The sequence below is a fragment of the Tauraco erythrolophus genome, chromosome 8, assembly GCF_009769465.1.
Source record: "Tauraco erythrolophus isolate bTauEry1 chromosome 8, bTauEry1.pri, whole genome shotgun sequence".
NCBI classification, from domain to species: Eukaryota; Metazoa; Chordata; class Aves; order Musophagiformes; family Musophagidae; genus Tauraco; species Tauraco erythrolophus.
In genome coordinates, this window is record NC_141472.1 from 21,141,608 (window position 1) to 21,161,535 (window position 19,928).

Below are 19,928 nucleotides of genomic sequence, written 5' to 3' on the forward strand. Positions count from 1 at the left end.
GAAGCAGTAAAAACACCATAGAAAAATGCCAAATACCTAGCGAAGAACATGAAAAACACAAAAGATATACTTGTAGTAAGGCCGGAGAAAAAGCAGAGTGGGCTTTTCAGTAGGGCACTAACTGAAGAAAAGGCTAGAATACTGAGAAAGGAGAACATTTCCCTTTCTGTTGTGTGGAGGAACATGAGACATGATATTGACTCTTTGAAAAATATATAGCATCAAAAATACATTAATTGATCTTCACTTTCCCCTCCTGAAGGAAATGCTCAAAGCTCAGATTACTGATCAAAATAGTTGATACTACATTCATGCAGTATAAAATTGTATTTAAAACTTTTGGGTGCTACTAGTAAATCTGTGTTCTGGAGATAACAGACTTCTGAAGATAGGCAATGTGCAGACTAGAGTGAAAAGGGCAGACCTGCAGCAGCCTAGGTATAGGTCAGTTTAAGCTGCTCTAAAATTCACTCTTGGCCTTGGGAGGGCCAAACTGTGGTACAGAGTGGTGCAGAACCATTTCTAATTGACAAGCTTATGTTGAACTGCTGTCTATGGGCAAGTGCTCACAGGAGAGCTCCTGCCTCCTGTAATGGCTTTGACACATAATCAGGCATAAAGAAGAGCCTCAGGCATACAGCTCTGAGGCTCTTCTGGCTTTGGAGGCGTAATTAAGCCAAGTGAGGTGGAGAACATGGAGGCAGCCATATAACCATGGCTATAGCAATGCAGCTGCCATTCCTCCTGGTCTGGAGGTGCTCCAGCCAAATCTGAGATCCCTTTGTGTTCCCCAAAATATTTACTATCTACACTAAAATACATATATTTATCTATCTAATTAGAACAAGCAGTCCAGGAAAAAGTCCTTTTTCTGTAGGTAGAAGGCTCAAGGCCTTTGGAAGGAGATGACAACACAGTCTGCATATGTAATTCCAGAATGTCATTATTGTAAAGTGAGGTCAGGCCCTTACTCAGGCATTAGCACTACAAAAAAGTCTCAGCTTAGTAGAGAGGTATTTTCACCCTAGGACAGAGGCTCTCCTGGAGCTACAGTCTAAAATCTAAAAGAATTCACTCAGAATGATGATCACTTTTCTGTGAAGTTTTCTAAAGAGCTGAAAGTCCTCCTCTCTTCCCCTCCGTGGTATCACTGCTCAGCAGGTAAGACAAGCTCCTCTGTAGTGCAGTGGAAATAACCATTGAGTGGTTCTGGTTACCGTAGTATGAAGAAGAACCAGATATAGGTGCCAGAGTAGATATGCTCTAGCATGGCTTCTGAATGGAGCTTTACTGCAGAAATAGTAAGTCAGGTTTGGTTTCGCAGTGCAGCTGCTCATAGCTGGGCCTGGCTAACCCTGGTTAGCCTGGCTAACCCTAGAACCCTGGTTCTCAGGTGTAGGTGTCATTAACTTGGACTTAACAACCAAGAAAACTGATTCTCACTGCTGAGAAACTTGAGTTTCAGTTGAGATTTCTGCCATGGGAAGTTGCTTGCCTGCAGTTTTTGACAATGGTGTTTGAAATGATGAAAGCTTAGGAACAGGATTTAAAATAAATAAAAAATCGGGCATAATCTAACATTCTTTCTATCATTGATCCCCCTTTTCAATATGAAAGAAATTAAGTTACAGAAGTCTCCTTTCACTTGTTAAAGGAAAGAAGAAAATAAGACATTGTGCACGTTCTGTCTTAAAGCTCTTTTCATTCTCTGAGGAGCAATGCAGCACTATCCCAGCCTGAGGCAGTTCAGTCCTGTTAGAAGGAACAGCAGTTAAAATCACAGCTTGGTCCCAAACTGGCTGTTAAAAATTGTCTCTAACAGCTCTGCTTCCTGTCACTGCTGCTGCCTCTCCTAGGAAACATTCTGGCTGTGCATGGCTCAGTGGGCAGTTGCTTCTCCACCTCTGTGAAGTTTTCCAGAAACCCAGAGGTCCCAGGTGCTGTGCACAATGCAGACTATTTTTGCCAGCTCTTGGTCCTGCCTTCACTTTCTCTAGCCCTGGAAGTCATTGTTGAGAAGTTCACTCTTGAAGAGATAAATAGGGAGATCTTTTTAAATTTTCATTTCAAATATGTCATACGTACCATTTTTTCGAAGTTTACTAGATTGTCAGTGAATGTCTTGTTTCCCTCATGAGTAAACGTCATGTCTGTATAGAAATAAAAGCCACATAAAAGCCCATTACTGAATCACGGCCATACAAGACAGCAGATCATTTTGTCTATCCCTTACAAAAATCAAAGCAGTTATAAAAGTAAAACATTTAGTTTTTAATTTGCAGCATTTCTGAGACTAGTAAAATTGAGGTATGATATTCAGATGTACTAAAGCAGTTTTTCTTGTCTCTGTGTCATGCTTTTTATAACGGAAAAAGATCATACCTCACACTGAGATTGATTTTGCTTTTTCTTGCTGCTACTCTTATTCTTCAAATATTTGACAAATAGCTTTCAAGTTAATAATTCTGGTAACATCCAAGCTTACCTTTTATAAGTAGTGGCATGAAAGGAATTATTGGAGGGTCCAATTTAGCTACGGTTAGTCTGTAAGCCCTATGGTTTCTTGATGGATCCTTAAGAAAAAAAGATAAATCAAATAATTACTAATATGTATTATTATATGTATTGAGACACTGTATGCATTTATTTTGATGTCATGGCATTTATTAAAATAATTATTTTCTCCTGTGGCTTTAAAAGTGCATCTGCAAACCAAGACACCGTTTATCATTCTTGCATACAGCTTACATGATGAGAATGCAGCTGCTAAACACAAACATTTTTCATGCCAAATAGCAAGGTAAGATATGATTACAAAAAAATTTTTCATAAAAGGAATCACACATTTTTCCTCTCTCCTTGCAGCTGCAGATTCAGTTTTGCATATGTTGTAATACTAAAGTGTATTGCCTGGAAAAATCCAGGTTGGAAAATATAATTTCCCATATGTACTATTGGAAAACATGTGATAAAGCTTTTCTGAGTTCCCAGATTAACTTTGAGTGGTACATAAGTTCTCTCAGAGTAGGTTCCTAAGAGTATAATTTATTAGTCATACATACTTGTTTTAGCAGCTCTAAAATGGGATCATAAACTTCTTAAAGTCAAACAAGGACATATAAAATGTTCTGAATCAAGGAATTCAAATCAGTTACTCAGAAACTGAATTAGCTCAGATTGTGCATAGAATAAGGGATCTATTGCTATTCACCATTAAGCTTTCAAACTCTGCATAGATCTTCTTGAACTTGCTTGGAAGTTTCTGTTAATAAAAACAAAAATAGCAAACCTTAATTAAATCCAATTTGTGTGGTAATTTTACTGTAAATGCTAGTTCTTTCTACAACGCCCTAAGTCAGGAAAGTGCTCTTTTTGCCAGATATTTCTAACAATGTGCTAATCTAAAATACAACATGTCTCCTAGCAACCAGATTATAAATAGAGACGGGACCAGCCATGAAACCTGGATCCTGATTTAAACCCCAACTCGAATTTACTCCTTTGGGATGCTTAGGTTCAGATTTTTGTTCGGCTCACATTGCAATCACTGAATTCAGAACGTAAGTTAAAGTTCAAGTCAATGGTTTCAGGACATTCCTGATTATAGGCTATCTGAAAACATAATTTACACACAGCTTCGTTGGGGTAGCTTGGCTTAATTGTTCATACCTATGATGATGCTCTTGCAACATTCAAATCCATGCCTGGGCATTTCCAGGAGTTTTTTTTTGTTCATGCTGATGTATCACCAACTATTGCTCAAATTTTTGATATGCCCAGCAGCCGAGGGCCTCTACCACTTTCTAGGGTATAAATTAATGACTAGTTATTCAGTGAACGATATCTACACACATAAATCACGGTCAGTTGATCATGCAGTGATTGGGATGAGTTGGGCTTTACTAAATATTTCCTTTCCTCTTCATGTTATGTTACACGTATTAAAGGATTTTACTGTAAAGACTATAAGATACGTTATAAATTAGTTTCAGAGATCACAGTAATGTTTTATGCACACTCAGAATATGCCAGCTTTCTAGTTTTAATAAGAAATTTCTCTGTATTTGCTCATTAAATCAGACTACTACTGGCAGCGGGTAACATTAAAAATTAATAGAGAATTTATAGTGCAGAAATGATTTTTTGCAATACTTTCTACATTTGGAGTGTGTACCCTAGCAAGATATTTACACTGTGCCACAGCAAGGGCCTAATTTTTAATGATGTGTGTGAACAACTGTGTGCCTAGTTTGCATATGCATGCAGATTAGGTATTTGTGAAATAAGTGGTATAATTGGACATTTGCACCTGCAAATATCTAATTTGTGCATGCAACTAATGTAAATGCATGATAATATAGCAAAAATTGGGTCTTGCTATGTTTTTTTTTAAGTATATTCTGTATATTTATCTGACTAAAAATCAAGCTGCAGAGATTCTCTTTATAAATCGACTGCCCTAAAGAACTAGAGTGTGATAATATTTCCCTGAAATCAAGTTCATACTCCACATCTACAAATGATCTGTGGCCCTCCAGCTCAAGACTGTGCCTGTTTCAGATTCCTGTATGTAGTATATATGTTCAGTTCCCTCTTCTCTCTCCATACTACTCCTGTGCTGTCTCAGCTCTCCCAACTATTTCTCTCAGTAACCACAAATGAAGGGTCGTTATTTTAAGAAACTGATCTGCAAATCTTTGCCTTCAGCATCGATTTTATATACCACTGGCAACATGTACTTTTGAAAATTGGACTGGCGTCTTCTCAGATGTGGTAGTCTGATCTCCTATTTCAGAGCACTTTTTTAAAGGTGTTCAAATTTTGGTCTCAGTTGCATCAATGACTTCAATCATGCTAGCTATTTTGAATTTCTAATGAGCAAAATACATGCCCACTCAAATCTGCACTGCTTTTGACAACCAGTATGTTCTTAGTGGTTACATGTGCTTACTACCTCACCCTGTTGGACATTGCATCCTTTTTATATCCTCCCATACAAAAGAGCAAAGCCACAGAAAAAGGTGGAAGCTCTGAGTATTAAGACCAAACTGATAGTAAGCAGGGGAATGCGTATCAGAGAGAAAACCAGAACTGGTTAGGACAAACCCACATTTTAATAGGGCAACAGAGACCGTATGGACATCAGAAAATAATATGTATAAACAGAGAAGAATCTATGGAGTGATCTCACTAAACGATCTGTAAAGTTAAACAGAGGATGGGCTGATGTAAGAGGTGAACTGGCTAACTGGCTCACCCTGTTGGGCAGTTTAGCTCATCAATAGAAACTCTGTTGTCACTCGTTAACTACTTGTGAGTATTCAACACACCTATGGGTACACTGCCTTACTAATAAAAATTGTCACCCTTAGCTAAAGGCTTATGCTCAGGAGCTGAATTAGTAGATCTAATTTTATCAATAACAAAGGCCCAAGCCATGTTATTGCTAACTAAAAGCACAAATCCCAGTCAAACTTCTAGGATTTTAGCTAAGACTTACCTCCCATGTTAACGAGAGACGGCTCACGGCAACGTTACTCAGTCCCATAATGATGGCAAAAAAGGAATTCAGATTTTTGTACTCTTTACAGCTGAAACACAAAGGGCCAGGTTTTAATTTGTATGTATCAGTCAGGGCAGAAGCGTACACGACAACCTGAAGAGAGCTGAACCCAGGCATCTAGCACAGATGTGACTGAGTTTGGGCAGCCCTAGCCAGCACACCTGTGGCACACTGCCTCACTAATGTCTGAGTAATTCACCATGCTCTGGAGGCTCCTTTCCACTCCTTCCCGAAATGACCTCCTGCTTCCACTTCACTGAGTGCCAGCTTCTGCAAGGACATTAAAGGAGTCTTTGAAGTTCCTCCCCACCCAGAAACACAGTCCTGAAACTGGGCTCAATTCAGTCCCAGGAATACCAGAAACAGTGGAAGCAACTGGTCTACAACCTCGTTTGCTGTAGAACTTGCTGACAGCTTTTGGAACAGATACTGAATGCTGGAAACTGTCCCTAGACAATCTTTATCGCAGTTTATAGGGCACTGAGTCTTTTTAAAGGGAGAAGACCAGCTGTCTCGAGATGCCTCTGTGCCAGTGACCTCTCTCGCTGTATATTATTTCTAACTAGTACTTGTAGATTCTGGAACTCTTTAGGATGTTTCAAGCAAAGAACTGCCATTTGTTACCAGCATCATTAAAGAGGTCCTGGGCACTAGGAGCTCTAGGTCATGCTTCATCCCTAATGCAAAGGAGAACTTTTGTTAACAATCAGGAGAAATTGGAACATGTAACTGAGTATTATGGAAGATCCAATATACCACATGCAGGAGTAGACACAATCTGACAGGAACAGCCCACGCAACTGCTCAGCTACAACTGCATCAGGTGGCTTATTGACTCAATGGGAAGGGAGGAGAGAGAACAAAGCCTATACCTCATAAATCTGTGTCTCACTAAGTTCTTGCAAGCAGTTTGCCATTTTTCATAACTGATTTGCCAACATCTGATTTCAGAACCTCAGTCTCTGCTTCTTTTGCTGTTTACCAAGAAAACTTTCACAAGATTCAAGCTATGATTCTCAGATAAATTTTTTTATTCATCACTGAAGCTCTTAGCTCCTCTGAGGTATCCTCAGCTCTCGATGAAATTAGTATAGTCATCACATCCTACTGTCCAACTCCATAATTGCCACATCACACTATTGTTATTCTGCTTTTTCTGTCCCTCCATTTCACCAGACTCGATGTAATGAGTGGGTGAGTCCTTTAGATCTGGGCCTCACTGTGTCTGCACTGCGTGAACACAGTGCGTGAAAAAACGATCTCTGCCATCTGATGGTCTGTCTGTTGGAGAATGCTGCCCCCTCAGATCTTCTGGCTGAGCTGCTCATATAAATTCTCCCACATCAGATTGGGGACAGTGAGCAAGGTTAGTGAAGACAGGCGAAAATGCTAAAGCTACCGCAACTTATTCAGACTAGAGCAGGTCAGGGAGTGCGTTGTTAGTGGATTTGAGGGGAGATAAGGACGAAAAGCAGCCAGGATAGGCTGTCAGTGATAACCTCTTCCCCAGGCACAACTAAATCCAGAAAGGGCTATCTGTCCACAGTCTGTGACATTGAGAATAAATAGTGGTACGGTGAAAATAATTAGTACCACACAGCAGTAGTGCTCAAACATAGCAGGCAGCTGCAAATATACCTCCAATATCTAATTTGAATCAGTTTTTCATTTTTAAAAAGGAAAAGTTTTGCCAAATACCCTGTTAAACAATGTAATTTGACAAAATCCCTGTTAAAATCTGTCCAGATGTATGACATTCTACACTAAATATTCTGCAAATTCTACAGAGTCTACACTAAATAGCTCAGTTACAGATAGAGCACCACTGTAAGGTAGTAGAAACAGTGCAGCATGGCTCCATTGCATATATGCTGCCTGTAAAATGTCAGAAAGTAGATCCTCCAAAGCACGAAGTGTGCTCACAGCAGAGGTCTCTCTGCCTCCCAAATCAGATTGTATTGGAAAAATCTTCCTGTTAGTATGAATTGTGAACACACACATACATATGCACACATTCTTGTCTCCAACACAAACACACATGCGGTTAAAATCTCTCGGTACTTACACGATCGTATTCATCTTGGCATTTTCTCTGTAAACACACACCCTTCAAAAATTTCTTACAGGCTCCTTGGGCTTATAACATATGCATGTGTATGGAAAGAATGATTTCAAAAACTGAATGAAAGTGTCTGAGTATAGTGATACACAAGAAAGCTTCTAAATAGCCTGTGGATATATCTGCAAAGAGGAAATATACACAAACTGAGTTTGTGGATATCTGTAAGAGTATGTGTAAGTACACCCTAGAAGGCCTTTCTAATACAATTAATATGGGAAGAACTCACTGTAGGAATACAATTCACTTCTCCTCTTTGTTTGAAAGTTTAATCCTACAATGGCTGGAGAAAAGAGATGAACCTGATAACCTCTACTTCCTTTCCCAGCAGATGCAAAGGCAACAACATCTCCTGGAACTGAAAGCACATGTGCACAGCACTCGGAGCCAGCACTTGGCCCTTTGCTTGCCCACATAGACAGGGAGCACACATCACAGGGTGTGCGGGGTGGCACACACAAAATGATGTGCCTTCTGCAATGGCACCTGAGCCCCCAGTCACAGAACTGAAACTGGGTTCTCAGTAACAGTTATCTTTGAAAATCTGTACGGGCAAGGCATCTCGTTACCACCAGTCGTGCCTAAGATTAATAGTGCAGCACTGAGCTGTTCTCCTTGAACACTTTTCTAATGAGTCTAGTACTTCTAGGTAGGGTAAAATTCTCATTAGGTCTCAAGGATCTTCAGAAGCAAAACTTCCTCAAAGATACGGCTTCAAGGCCTGGGCCCATATCTTTTGATCCAATTCCTTGGCTTTTTCTCCCCTCTAACTTCGGTGCACTTTGTGTTTATTTTACTGCATGCTGTAGCACCTGTTACCATGGCAGCACTGCACAGAGGGCAGCAGCCTGGCAAAACTTCCCAGCGCCTTTCCAGCGGCGGCAATTAAACCTGCCCGCTCGGTTTGTACTGAGAAAAATCTTGTGCTTCGCATTTCTCTGCTTTTAGGAGACAAAGAGGACTCAGCAGAGCAGACCGCTTTTAGCTATTTATTTTTAGCATTGTAGTGATACCCGAAACATGGAAGTAAACAGGAGGTTGTCAAGCTGTTGCGAATAGCATAGGACTAAACCCATGACACTGAGGAGCCCAGGGGCTAGGGTGGTTTATTAAGGAGATATTTCACTGTAATTTTTAGCATACTTGATTTCAAGTGTTTATGGGAGTTACTATTTTATCTTAATTCACCACATTTCAACATTTTCCCATGTCGAGCCTCCGCGTTAGAGCAGACCCCGCCGGGCGGTGCGCGGGTGCCAGTGCCCTCTGCTGGACACGGCCCGCCAGCCGCTTCCCAGCCCGGCTCCGCGGAGTCAGAGCACGGAACCGGCGGTACACACGGATTTTTACAAACTGGAGAGGTAAATCCTGCCCTCCGTCCTGAATATAAACCTGATCCTGCATGCCCAGTACTAGATTTTGAGAATCTTCAGCTTCAACCAACCGCAGTCCCACCGAGGGCCCAGGGCAGTTCCCAGAGGAAGTCGGTACCACAGAGCGGGGCCCTTCCCGGAGGGATGCAGGGGGATGCGGAGTTTCGATGAGACCACTGATTTCAGCTATGTGGAATTATGAACTGGGAGGAGGGTGACATCACAGCTGTAATAGCGATCTCTTCCTTCACATTTAACGATGCAAAAATGTTAAAACTCCTGGTCCAACCGCAAGTAGGAACTTCTTTGTTCGGTAAGACTGCCTAAAAGCCTCTAGGCACACCGCCCAAAATCACAGACAAACACTTGAACAGGCAGTTCCTCACTGCACACCTCAGCAAACTGTTTGTTCAGATGGCAACTAATACAATAAATACACCGTGGACTGGACAGGAAGGAAGAGGGTAACAGTGATAAAAACCTGCAGCTACGCAGGGCAGGGGCATGCCCCTGCTCCCTCTGGAGTCAGTCGCACCCTCACCTTTGACTTCAGTCATAAGGAGTCAAGACCAACACCTTTGGCATGAAGGCTCCAAAGAGTTTAAGTTTTAATATGAATAAAAGAATAGAAGATAGCAAGAATTGCCTGCTACCCAACCTCAGATCCAGCAGTTAGTAACAAAAAAGGACATTCACATTGTTGCACTTTTAAAGAAAAGTATTAGAAAGATATCCCAAGCAGACTGAAGGTAACATGAGCCTCGTCATCGCCATGCTACATCTCTTTGCTCTCTCCTCTTGGTTGTCTCACTTGGGGCAATTCTGAGAACAGTCTTCCTAAACAGCACCAGAAATACTTCTGTTCTCAGGAAAATTAAGGCACAGTTTTGGTAATATTTACTACTTCCCATATTAATATTTGCTAATGCATGTAAGGGTAAATGGAGGATTCTCCTAATGAACTGAAACATATTTAGTCACGAATTTGATGTGAAAACATGGCCCTAAGAGACCACAGACCAACGACCAATGGAAAGTAGGACAGGAAAGAAGAACATATATTAGCAAGGTTCTATACAGCCCTGTAAGGAATTAGCAAATAGACAATGTTTTATCCTCTACTGTGTGTGCCTGTCTGAAAATAAAATAGAAAAATAACAACAAATTGACTATACTGAACCTTGTTTCCAGCTCACAGATGACTGTATACTTACTGGGCTGCTATCTTAATATACTTCTTTAACAGCTGAACACGCTTGCTGAGTTGAGAGCAAAGACAAATCTCAGTGACCACCCAGAACTGAATTTCATTAAATCTTCTTAAAAACAAGTCCAGATTTGCTGTGGTCTTTTTAAAATTGTGCCTTCCAAACGTGTGATAGATCAATTCCAGCTAGAAAAAAGAAAACAGTTTGGGAATATTTTTTTTTTTTTTAGAAATCTCATCTTTTGGACAGAAGAAAGAGGCTCAGAATGACCAGGTTAAGTATCTAGTCTGAAACTTGCTCTGCAGTTTATGTTTATTGCTGTACAGACGACAAGGATTCAGGTTGCAAATCCAGTAGACAATAGCTGAGGCATACTAAAAGCATAACTACAGATTATGTATAAATAGCTTAATACCTTAAAACATACAAAAGTAATTCAATAAACAGCACATGTTCAGGAGAAGTTTATTTTTGCGTTTTTCCTGTAAAATTAAGAATGCCTTATATTTTCCAAACTAGTAGGTGGCTTTATTGTAGTATTTTTGAACATCAAGCTTAGAGAAAGTTTTGCAAATAATGCACAACAAAACTACAATGTACAACTAAACATTTTCTAGCGGATGCTAATCTGCTGAATAGATAGATCCTCATACCTCATGGACACAGTTAAAGAGCTCCCAGTCATAAACTGTCATCTGATGTGCTAAGTCTTTAGAGCTCATCAGTTCGAATGTTCCCACTGTACCAGTAGATGGTCCTTCTTGTTCTGGTAAGGGTGCCTACAAATGGAAAAACAGTACAAAAATATTTTAGAAATGCTAAATTGCATGATTGGTGCTTTTCTTCTGTAATGTTTCTGATTTTTTTTTCCATATCACCGCTTTCCTAAGCATATTTCTAATAGTAAAACTGAAATTTGCTTTTAACCACAGGCTGGCATTAGGAAATAAGAAGCCTGGTGCAAAATCGGCATCTGCTATGCACAGGATAGTTGGGAAAATTCTGAAAGCTCTTCAGAGGCACTGTAAGGAAATAAAACAGACTGTTCTGAGTGTGCTATTTTTAGCATTGTTCTAAAATTTGAAGCCAGAAATAAATACTTCAATACACATTGTACTAAATAAAGCATGTCTGTTTGTTTAGGATCATAGGTCTTTCCACAAAGCTTTTGTTATCGGTTTCCTTTTTCACGTACACAAATAACTAGACCACAAAGCACAAGCCAAACACTTTTGCAAATTACTGATTCTAATGATGAGAATTATTACATCTGCCATACTTCAGTAATTTGCAGTGATCGCAAGATCTTCTGATAATGTATAAAATAAGCCTCATACTTTCTCTTTGACAGTACAGGGATGCACTATTTGTGACTGCTAAACTCCTGGCTATGCTAACTAAAATTATATGCACACAGTCTTATGAAAAAGTATAATTCAATTATAAAATGTTTTTGAAAGACACTTTCATACCACCCAATAAATGAGATGTGAGGTACAGTCTTGCACAAAAGTAAATCTTGTACTAGAGATTTTAAACACGGCTTGAGACCAAGTCAGATTTGAAGTAGTCTGTTGTATGTATTAGGGTCAAAGTATTCGAAACAATGCTGCTAAAACACCAGCAAACAACCCTCTTGCAAATTCAAATGAGCTACATCAGTAAAGCTTCCTGCGAACTGGCGTTTTAATTGTTTGGTTTCCAGGAGAGGGCAGTACAGTTCACTTACAAGTTACTCCACGTCTCAGAGGGTCTTTGTTAGCTAATTACAGAGCAAGGAATTGTCAACAGGCTCCTTTCTAAGTACAAACTCAATAGAGTCTGCAAGATTAACAGACTATATTTACATACAGCAATGTAAAAAATGAGCTTACTACATAAATCCGGTTTTATATAAGAATATTATCTTACCAATAGGAAAAGTACTGATTGGATTCATACATGAAGTCACTTCCTCAATAACACACAGTATGTAGGAGCTTTACAGTACGAGTTCAAGCTCTGTACTCTAGAGAAAATTTGTCTTTCAAATATCATCATAATACAAACTAATTAAAAACAATTAAACTAAACCACAGGCATTATTACCTTACAAGCTCTACCTACAATTTAAAAAAACAGTGTATATAAGTAAAGTATTATCTAAAAAAATCAGGACAGCCATCAATCTTTTAACAGCCTGCAGATTGCTCTGTATTGGGATTTGAACAAACACAAAATTTCTTTAGTTTAAGACAAAGTATGAATTAAAAGTACAGCAGTTTTGTGTAAAAAATCCTAATTTGTGGAAATCTGTGGAAAGAGAATTACCTATAGACTGAGAGGGGGCTTTTTTCCCCTATTTGGAGGCTAACACAACATAGCTGTTACTATAACAAACACATATTTTCCAAGGCCAGGAAAGAAGCACTTAGCTGTAAACTCATTGCATATTATGAAAATTCATCTAACAAAGAACAATTTTCACACAGGAGTTTCCAAGTATAATGTGAATAAAGGTACATGCACAGATAGCAGCCAGAAATTGGAATGTGAAAGGATTAAACTGGGAGGGAGGTAAGGTTGTAATATTTTTCAATTTGTTTTTACCTCTCTGAAAAAATGCAGCTGATAAGGGGATGTATTCTGTTAAGCAGTGCTGAGAACCTTTTTGAAGGTGCTGAGTGTTCCTCCCTAATTCCCACTGAAGCCAGTCCAGCTGATGAAAACTAGCACATTGAGGAGCTCTCTGTGGCATTTTGAGTACTTGATCCATGGTAAATAGCACAGGGGAAAGGCACAGAAAGTCATGACAATTTGCTGCCAAAGGTATGTCTACACAGACAATGCAGAGCCATATAAAAGTACCCAGCATAGTTGTACTGATGCAATACCCCTGTTTTAGATCAGCATGCCCCATGAGGGTATCTACTTGGCAGGATTAATTAACCTTAAAGGAACATCAGAATTTAATAAACTGAACAAGAGGTATCTCTGCATGGAACTACAGTATACTGGATGTGCATTCCCCGGTTACTAAATTGAAAGCAGCAGCAAAGCATAGATTTTACCATATCTATAAAAGAAATCAGGCATACATACTAAGTGGCTTGTTAAAAGCATACAGGAGGCTGAAACAAGGCTAAGAGTAATAGAGTTCATGCTGACATGACTTGGCAATGACATTTGTTTTTAATGAAATAAAAGGAACAAAAAGTACAGTCAAATCAAACTCTATAAAAGCAGACCCCATGGAGATCGTTAGAATTACTGTATAAACTGTAAGTACTTACGAACAATTCTACTTAAGAAAAAATAGACTTTCTACCAGGAATATTTTCTGTGATTCTACTTAGAATCATCTGGGATTTTGACACCGTATTTTTTGAAGCTGAGAAAGAAAAGATTTTATGGAATTTACTGTTGGAATCAAGTCCCCAGAATGCTTGGTAACATCTATCTTCAAGAACATATCCTTGTGGCTTTGAGGAGATAATTCTGTGATCAGGAACTATTGCATCTCCTAGTGATAATATTCAGTTCTTCCTACATGCTCAGTGTGACACAAAGAATACTGGGATCAAGCGCTGTCATGTAGATCAGATGGATTTCTGCTCTAGTTTAGGAAATCATAACACTAACTTGTTTTAATTTTAGGGCTAATCCCATAGCACTGTGACAAGCCCTTTGTTGTGAATGTTTCCACTAGTTTCTATGTAAAGCATTGATAATGCAAGAAGGATCGAGTGTTCAAATAAACTGAAGAACTGAACTTTCTGAGACCTGCATACATACATACCAATGAATCGAACTGATCACGTGGGCAAGCAAACAGCCGTCCATTAACACTGAGAGTTGTAAACACTGAAACATCATGAGGTTTGAGCACAACCTTTTCTGTAAGCATGAAACAAAAGATTGTTTATTATATATAGAGAGAATTTACAGCAGGACTGATCCAACAGCTGCACAGATCACCCTTCTGAGAACAAATTTTGCACAGTAAACCGAAGTCCAGGATACAAAATAGATGACAACAAGGTCCTCTTTTGTTGATGAAATGTGGCAACAAGCTCAGCCCAAACCAGTTTCCCACAGAACTGTCATACAGAACTGGAATCCCAGCCCCAGACTGTACAGACAGGACACGACGCCTGTGTTGCCATCTCTAGAAACAACCTGCAAAAATTCAGCCGTAACTGGGGACTCCATTCATTCTTCTCTGAGCTGCAAGCATTTGGAGAGCTGTTCTTAATAGAAATTGCCTTGGAAGATAGTAACTGCGTAAGGAGGTGATGAAAAGCGATTGTATTCAAATCTCATTACAGCAGTTCCAAAAGAGCGTCACATCACAGGTAAAGAAAAAATAATGAAGTAACTTACAAAACAGCCTCTTCCAGCATGCGCTGGCTGTCAGCAAATCTGACAATAAAAAATTGCTGCAACTGTAAGAAGTAGAGCCGCCTGATCTCAGTTGTCAGGAAGTGAGCTGGTTTTGGCAGGCATCACTGGTTGCAAAAATGCCTTCCAGCACAGCTCTCATTAGCTCCGTGTGTGCGTCCACACAGTCATACTCAACCAGAGCACTTCAGCAACATCAATTCTCCAGCCAAATTCACCTTGCAGTTACTTTCTTATTTCCGCAGCCTATAGTGGGGGGCTGACTCCTGACCCTTTGCCAGCACTAGGTCAGTGGGCTTGGCACTGAGCTGCTCTGTAGTGCTTTGCATGGACAGAGCGGCCAGAATGGTAGTGATCACTACTGGAATGTCTGTACTGCAGTGTTTTCTGCTGTTGCTGATTCATATGTCTAGTCTGACATTATTCACGCTTACCTCCTGTTTCTATTGTTAAAAAACTCTTACAAGTCTTACAGTGAAGGAAACTTGGGGGAGCTCTGCTCTGCAACATGCAGATACACAGGCTTCTCCAGTTTTCCTGTGTCCGGTGAGAGCTCCAGTCTGTGCCTGCGGTACGGAAAAGACTTGCCTCTAAGACAGAACCCGCGTACCAGCTGAACATGCACATAGATATAAAAGCCTTGACTGAATTAGCCTTTCAATCCCTCCTGATGTTGTGCTTCACCATAAGTGAGAAGTGTTTAAGATGATGCAAATACAGTACCTCCTCCTGAACTCATCTTTACTATGATGAGGCCTTCTCCAGAACCCAGCTTGTCTGCTACTGCACTGATGACTTCCTTCACAGACGAAGACACCGGTACCCGGATAGTGGTGTAGGTTTGGTCTATGCAGTACACCTTAAACAGAACTAAAGAAAAAAAGATTGCACTGTGTAGGCCACGTGTAACAATCACAGAGACTCTACCGTACAAATCACTTTCACTGCAGTAACCACTCCTCACAAATGAAACAAATAAAGCAACAATAAATCACTGCAGTTTTGATAGCTCCCCATCCCTCAGATGTTCTACAGTTTCTAGTACAGAAATATCTGATTTCCCAGAGCTTTTAGTAAACCATGAAGTACTAGTGTTTTGGTACTGCTACATTATTTATGGATGCAAATTTAATCTGGCACTTTGTTATGTTCCAGACATTATAATATTTTAAATGAACACTTCTTTTCAAGAGTCAGGAAAACTGGCTGCAAACTCTCTTAATTACAGGAAAATACTTTTCATATTTACAAAATAGATTTGAAAATAGTTTTGGATACAATCAGAACTTAAATCAAACTGTGTCGCAACCTGTTTTTTGCAAACAAGTATATAATTGCTGAATCAAGAATGTTGTAGATGATGAAGAAAAATACCCTAACAGCAAGAATACACTTGAGTGTACAGTACAAACTGGCTCACAGAGTAATACAGGAACCCAAGCCTCTGGCTGCCTAGAAATCAATATGATAGTACATTAGCCTGCAAAAATCAAGGCAGCCCAAAGTGACATGAATTAAAGACAGAAGTAGTTAGCAAAATACTCCTTCAGTTCAGCTGTCAAGCCAGGCCAAGCAGCCCCTGGGGTTATAGCTGTCCATGGGTTTTCAATGTGCTACCTGCCCTACAAATCAGAAAGGTGCAGCCATATGAAAGGGGCAGTTACTACCTGTCCACACAGACACAAGAAGTAGTACTTCCCTGACAACAGCAACTGTTGGGCTCTTTGTGGACCTAGAAGAAACACTGATATGGACAACAGAAGCTGCATGCCTGGCAGGATGTCTGCTGTTCATACGCAGTTACTTCCAGCTTTTGGAATGGCTCTTCAGTTGGTTTGATTTATGCCACCAGCTTTCTCAGTTATTTGGCCTTGTATTTATTCCCTTATTTTTACTATTGTTCACTGGCAAGAGCTAGCCTTTACTATCAAACACTTTGAAGCAAAAGCTATTTTCTATGATGAAGATGCACCAAAACAACCATTGAGAGATTTGCCCTAGCCGTTGCAAAGAAATCCTCAGATTTATGAGTTTTAAGGGGCACATATCTTTGTTGACAATGAACAGATCTCATCAGCAGAGCTCAGAATTTTGTTCACATAGCAGTGCTTTAACCTGCCTGAAGTAAAGGACAATATGAAAAGCCAGTACAACTGAAAATGATATTCTGATACACTGCTGTAAATTTTACCTTGATCTCTTCAGAGAGTCACACGACAGCAGTAGGGCAAATCAGCAGATTTTGTTTTCTAGCCTGTGTGCCACAGGGCAGAGATCCACGGCATGATTATCTGCTCCACTCCTTCCTATCTCACAAAGGAAGAGCTGTAGCTCAAACTACGAAGTTTAGGGGAGACAGAGGCTCAAACATGACCTTCATCACTCACTATTTATTGCACTACCATTACCTGAATGGACACTGTCTGTACTGGTTCATACCTGTTTTTGTTCAGTCCCTACTTTAAAGGTTTTTACATCTTCCTCTAATGAAGCACAGTGTTTGACAGTGTAAGTAATTAAGGGAAATGACTAGGAGCACTTAAAATCAATGATGGAGAATATGGGGCTAGCAAAAGCAAACAGAGTTTGCTTCAGGCTAGGCTTTGAAACTGTAGGTAGGTACTTGTATTTATTTTTAGATGAATTTACTGCAAATCTCAGTGGCTCAAGAAAACTTTGCAGAGAAGGAACTCACCTTCATCGCTGCCCCTGATAGGCTGGCGCTTCTGTGCTCTGTCATCACTTGTGTTGAACAGCTGCAGAAGAACTTTGTGCTGAAAATGAATCATCAGGGCTCCCATTAATACAAACAGAAACATTATGGGTTAGACATGAACTACAGCAGATCTCTTATCAATTGCAGGGAAAAGAGTAGCAACGCAAAATTTGTCACTTCATGTTAAAAGCTATTTCTCAATGTGTTGTTGTTTTAATATATCCATGATTACTAAAGAGAAGATGCTTATGGATTTGCTGTGCTAAAGTTTTTACTTTAGAAAATGGATGAATAAATCATCTTACCTTCTTTTGTGGTGCTTTAGGTTCTTCAGAACTATAAAAAGGTAAAGCATAGAATATATAATTAAATATTACCTGGAACATTTTGTGTACAAAATCACCTCTAGAACATGGACCACTTATCAAACTACAGTATCAACATATTCATGTTTGCATATACAAAAAGAAGACTAGCTGATACCATAGTTAATCTATGACCAAGGTGGGGAAAGTACTATACAAAGTAGATGTAAGCATGAAATAAGCATATAGTTTAGTTTCAGTGGTGTGTACGTAATTTCTTATTCCTTCTGTCAACCTTTTAATTACAGTTCGGTGTTTGCAAGAATGATGTGGAAAGAGAGGGCCACAGACATTCATCCGAACAAGCTTGGATGCAGTCAGTCTTGTATGACCGAGTGCCATGCATAGAACGGATTTTTAAGATATAAGCCATGCATTTTCTTCATCTATTTACTAAGAAAAAGGGCAAGGGGAGGAAAGAAGCAAAAACTGTGCTTACACTTGCTTTACAATTTTCTCTAGCTCTGGAAGTTGCTCCTTTAGTGCTGCAATCATTCTAGTATCATCTGATACAGATACATAAAATTCCTGTAAATAATACAGAATAATCTTTAAATAACTACAAGGGTAAATGAGCAGTACTCAGGATAGAGGATTATGAGATGACATCTGATAGCTTAATGATTATAAAGAATGATAATCTGCATAGAGGAGCACATGCTGGGCCTGACCCACTATTACTTCCGTTTGTTTATCTCCAGCTGATTTAAAGCAAGAGTTACACATGCAGAAGGGAAGCCTGATGAGGTTCCTTACCTCACTGTGTAACCACTGACTGCTTGTGCAAAAACTGCATTTTCAGATTATCTATGAAACTCACAAATAATCTTGCACAATAGGGTTTTTTTTACTCCCTGCTGTTGTAGCCCTTAGTGGTTCATTTGCTCCTGAGTTGTTGATTCTCAGCTGCTCCAGTCCACTACAACATTATGCTCCTTTAAACCCTACTCAAACCTCTCCCTCTCACAGCTACATAAAACTGGCCCAAAGAAGGATCTATGTGCTTGCAACTAGTAATTGTTTGTTAGCTTCTGAACCAATGAAAGACATTATGTCTGTCTCCAGAGCTTGCCTATTAGGACAAGCTTTCCCATGTGGGCTTGCTATATGTCTGTCATACTTAAGGCCCCTCTCTATTCCCCTCTGCTAACTCTTATCTTAGATTTAGTTTTAAGGTCTTTGGGGCAAGGACCTCCATTCAGCCAGTAACATATGGGATTGTGATCCATAAACACAACATATAATAATAATAATAATAATAATGATAATCACAACAACTTAACATGACACTGGCAGTGCCTCTTACCTTAGAAATAAATACAAGGATATGGCATCTACCACAAAGATCTTACAACCAATGTCTGAAGAATTAAATTACTTTAAGGGATCAGAAAGGTTCTGAAGACAAAGACCTTAAGTTCCAGTAGCTGCAGTACAGCTTTCATTCAAATGGGAAGGTTTTTTGGTTTTGTAGAGTGAGAACCCTCCAGCTCCCTCCTGGCACACCTCATGCAGGCATAAACAGCTCCCCAGTTCAACCTGTAAAACCTCTGAACTATTCTCAAGAAAATACTAAAAAAAGGAAATTAATCTATTGCTATAAAGCAATCTACCCATGCAGTGCTTTGAAAGGGGTGTGCAACTCGCAGGTATTTTCAGAGGTCCAGAGGGAGACAATAGTTCGAATACTGTTTTATTGCGTATACTGTCTGCAGCTAAAACTGAGAAAACAGTTACAAGTTTGCACTTTGAAATGATCCACTTCTTTTTAGCTCATAACAGAATTCTACACACTGGGAACAGGCTTTCAGCTTATCTTGCTTGGTAGGTACTTTTTAGTACAATGATACAATTCCTTTATACCTCCAAAAAGGCCATTGCTGCTTCATCTTCTTGTAGTAAATCTCCATACAAAGCAGCCCACTGCAGAACCAGTCGAATGACTCGCCTTTTATTGTTGAGGGCATAATCCATTTTCTCCTGCTCTGTACCCTGGGAAGGCTGGGCATGATAGGTGCCACGATGTCAAGGAAAACGCTCAGTGATTAAAAATATCAAAACCAGTATGAATTCACAAACAACTGACTTCCAACAAACCATTTTCAGGGTGTTCAAACATAAAGTTCCAATATATACTTTTGTTTTCTGACTGCCACTAGCATAAAGGCTTGCGAACTTTTCACGTTCACACTGAACAGTAAAAA

At 39.7% G+C, this 19,928-nt stretch overlaps 1 protein-coding gene across 2 annotated transcripts in view; it reads right to left on the reverse strand.

The window, feature by feature from the left end:
* Window positions 1–19,928, reverse strand: part of RAPGEF4 (Rap guanine nucleotide exchange factor 4) — a 157,223-nt gene that overhangs the window by 9,067 nt on the left and 128,228 nt on the right. For both annotated transcript variants that reach the window (XM_086616120.1, XM_086616119.1), the window contains 12 exons: window positions 19,588–19,738; window positions 18,164–18,252; window positions 17,665–17,695; window positions 17,339–17,417; window positions 15,367–15,513; window positions 14,042–14,139; window positions 10,917–11,042; window positions 10,270–10,448; window positions 5,501–5,591; window positions 3,212–3,262; window positions 2,486–2,573; window positions 2,086–2,150 (listed from right to left, as the gene is read on the reverse strand). In XM_086616120.1, the coding sequence (XP_086472246.1) occupies window positions 2,086–2,150; window positions 2,486–2,573; window positions 3,212–3,262; window positions 5,501–5,591; window positions 10,270–10,448; window positions 10,917–11,042; window positions 14,042–14,139; window positions 15,367–15,513; window positions 17,339–17,417; window positions 17,665–17,695; window positions 18,164–18,252; window positions 19,588–19,738 (1,195 nt within the window). The remainder of the gene's footprint in view (window positions 1–2,085; window positions 2,151–2,485; window positions 2,574–3,211; window positions 3,263–5,500; window positions 5,592–10,269; window positions 10,449–10,916; window positions 11,043–14,041; window positions 14,140–15,366; window positions 15,514–17,338; window positions 17,418–17,664; window positions 17,696–18,163; window positions 18,253–19,587; window positions 19,739–19,928) is intronic.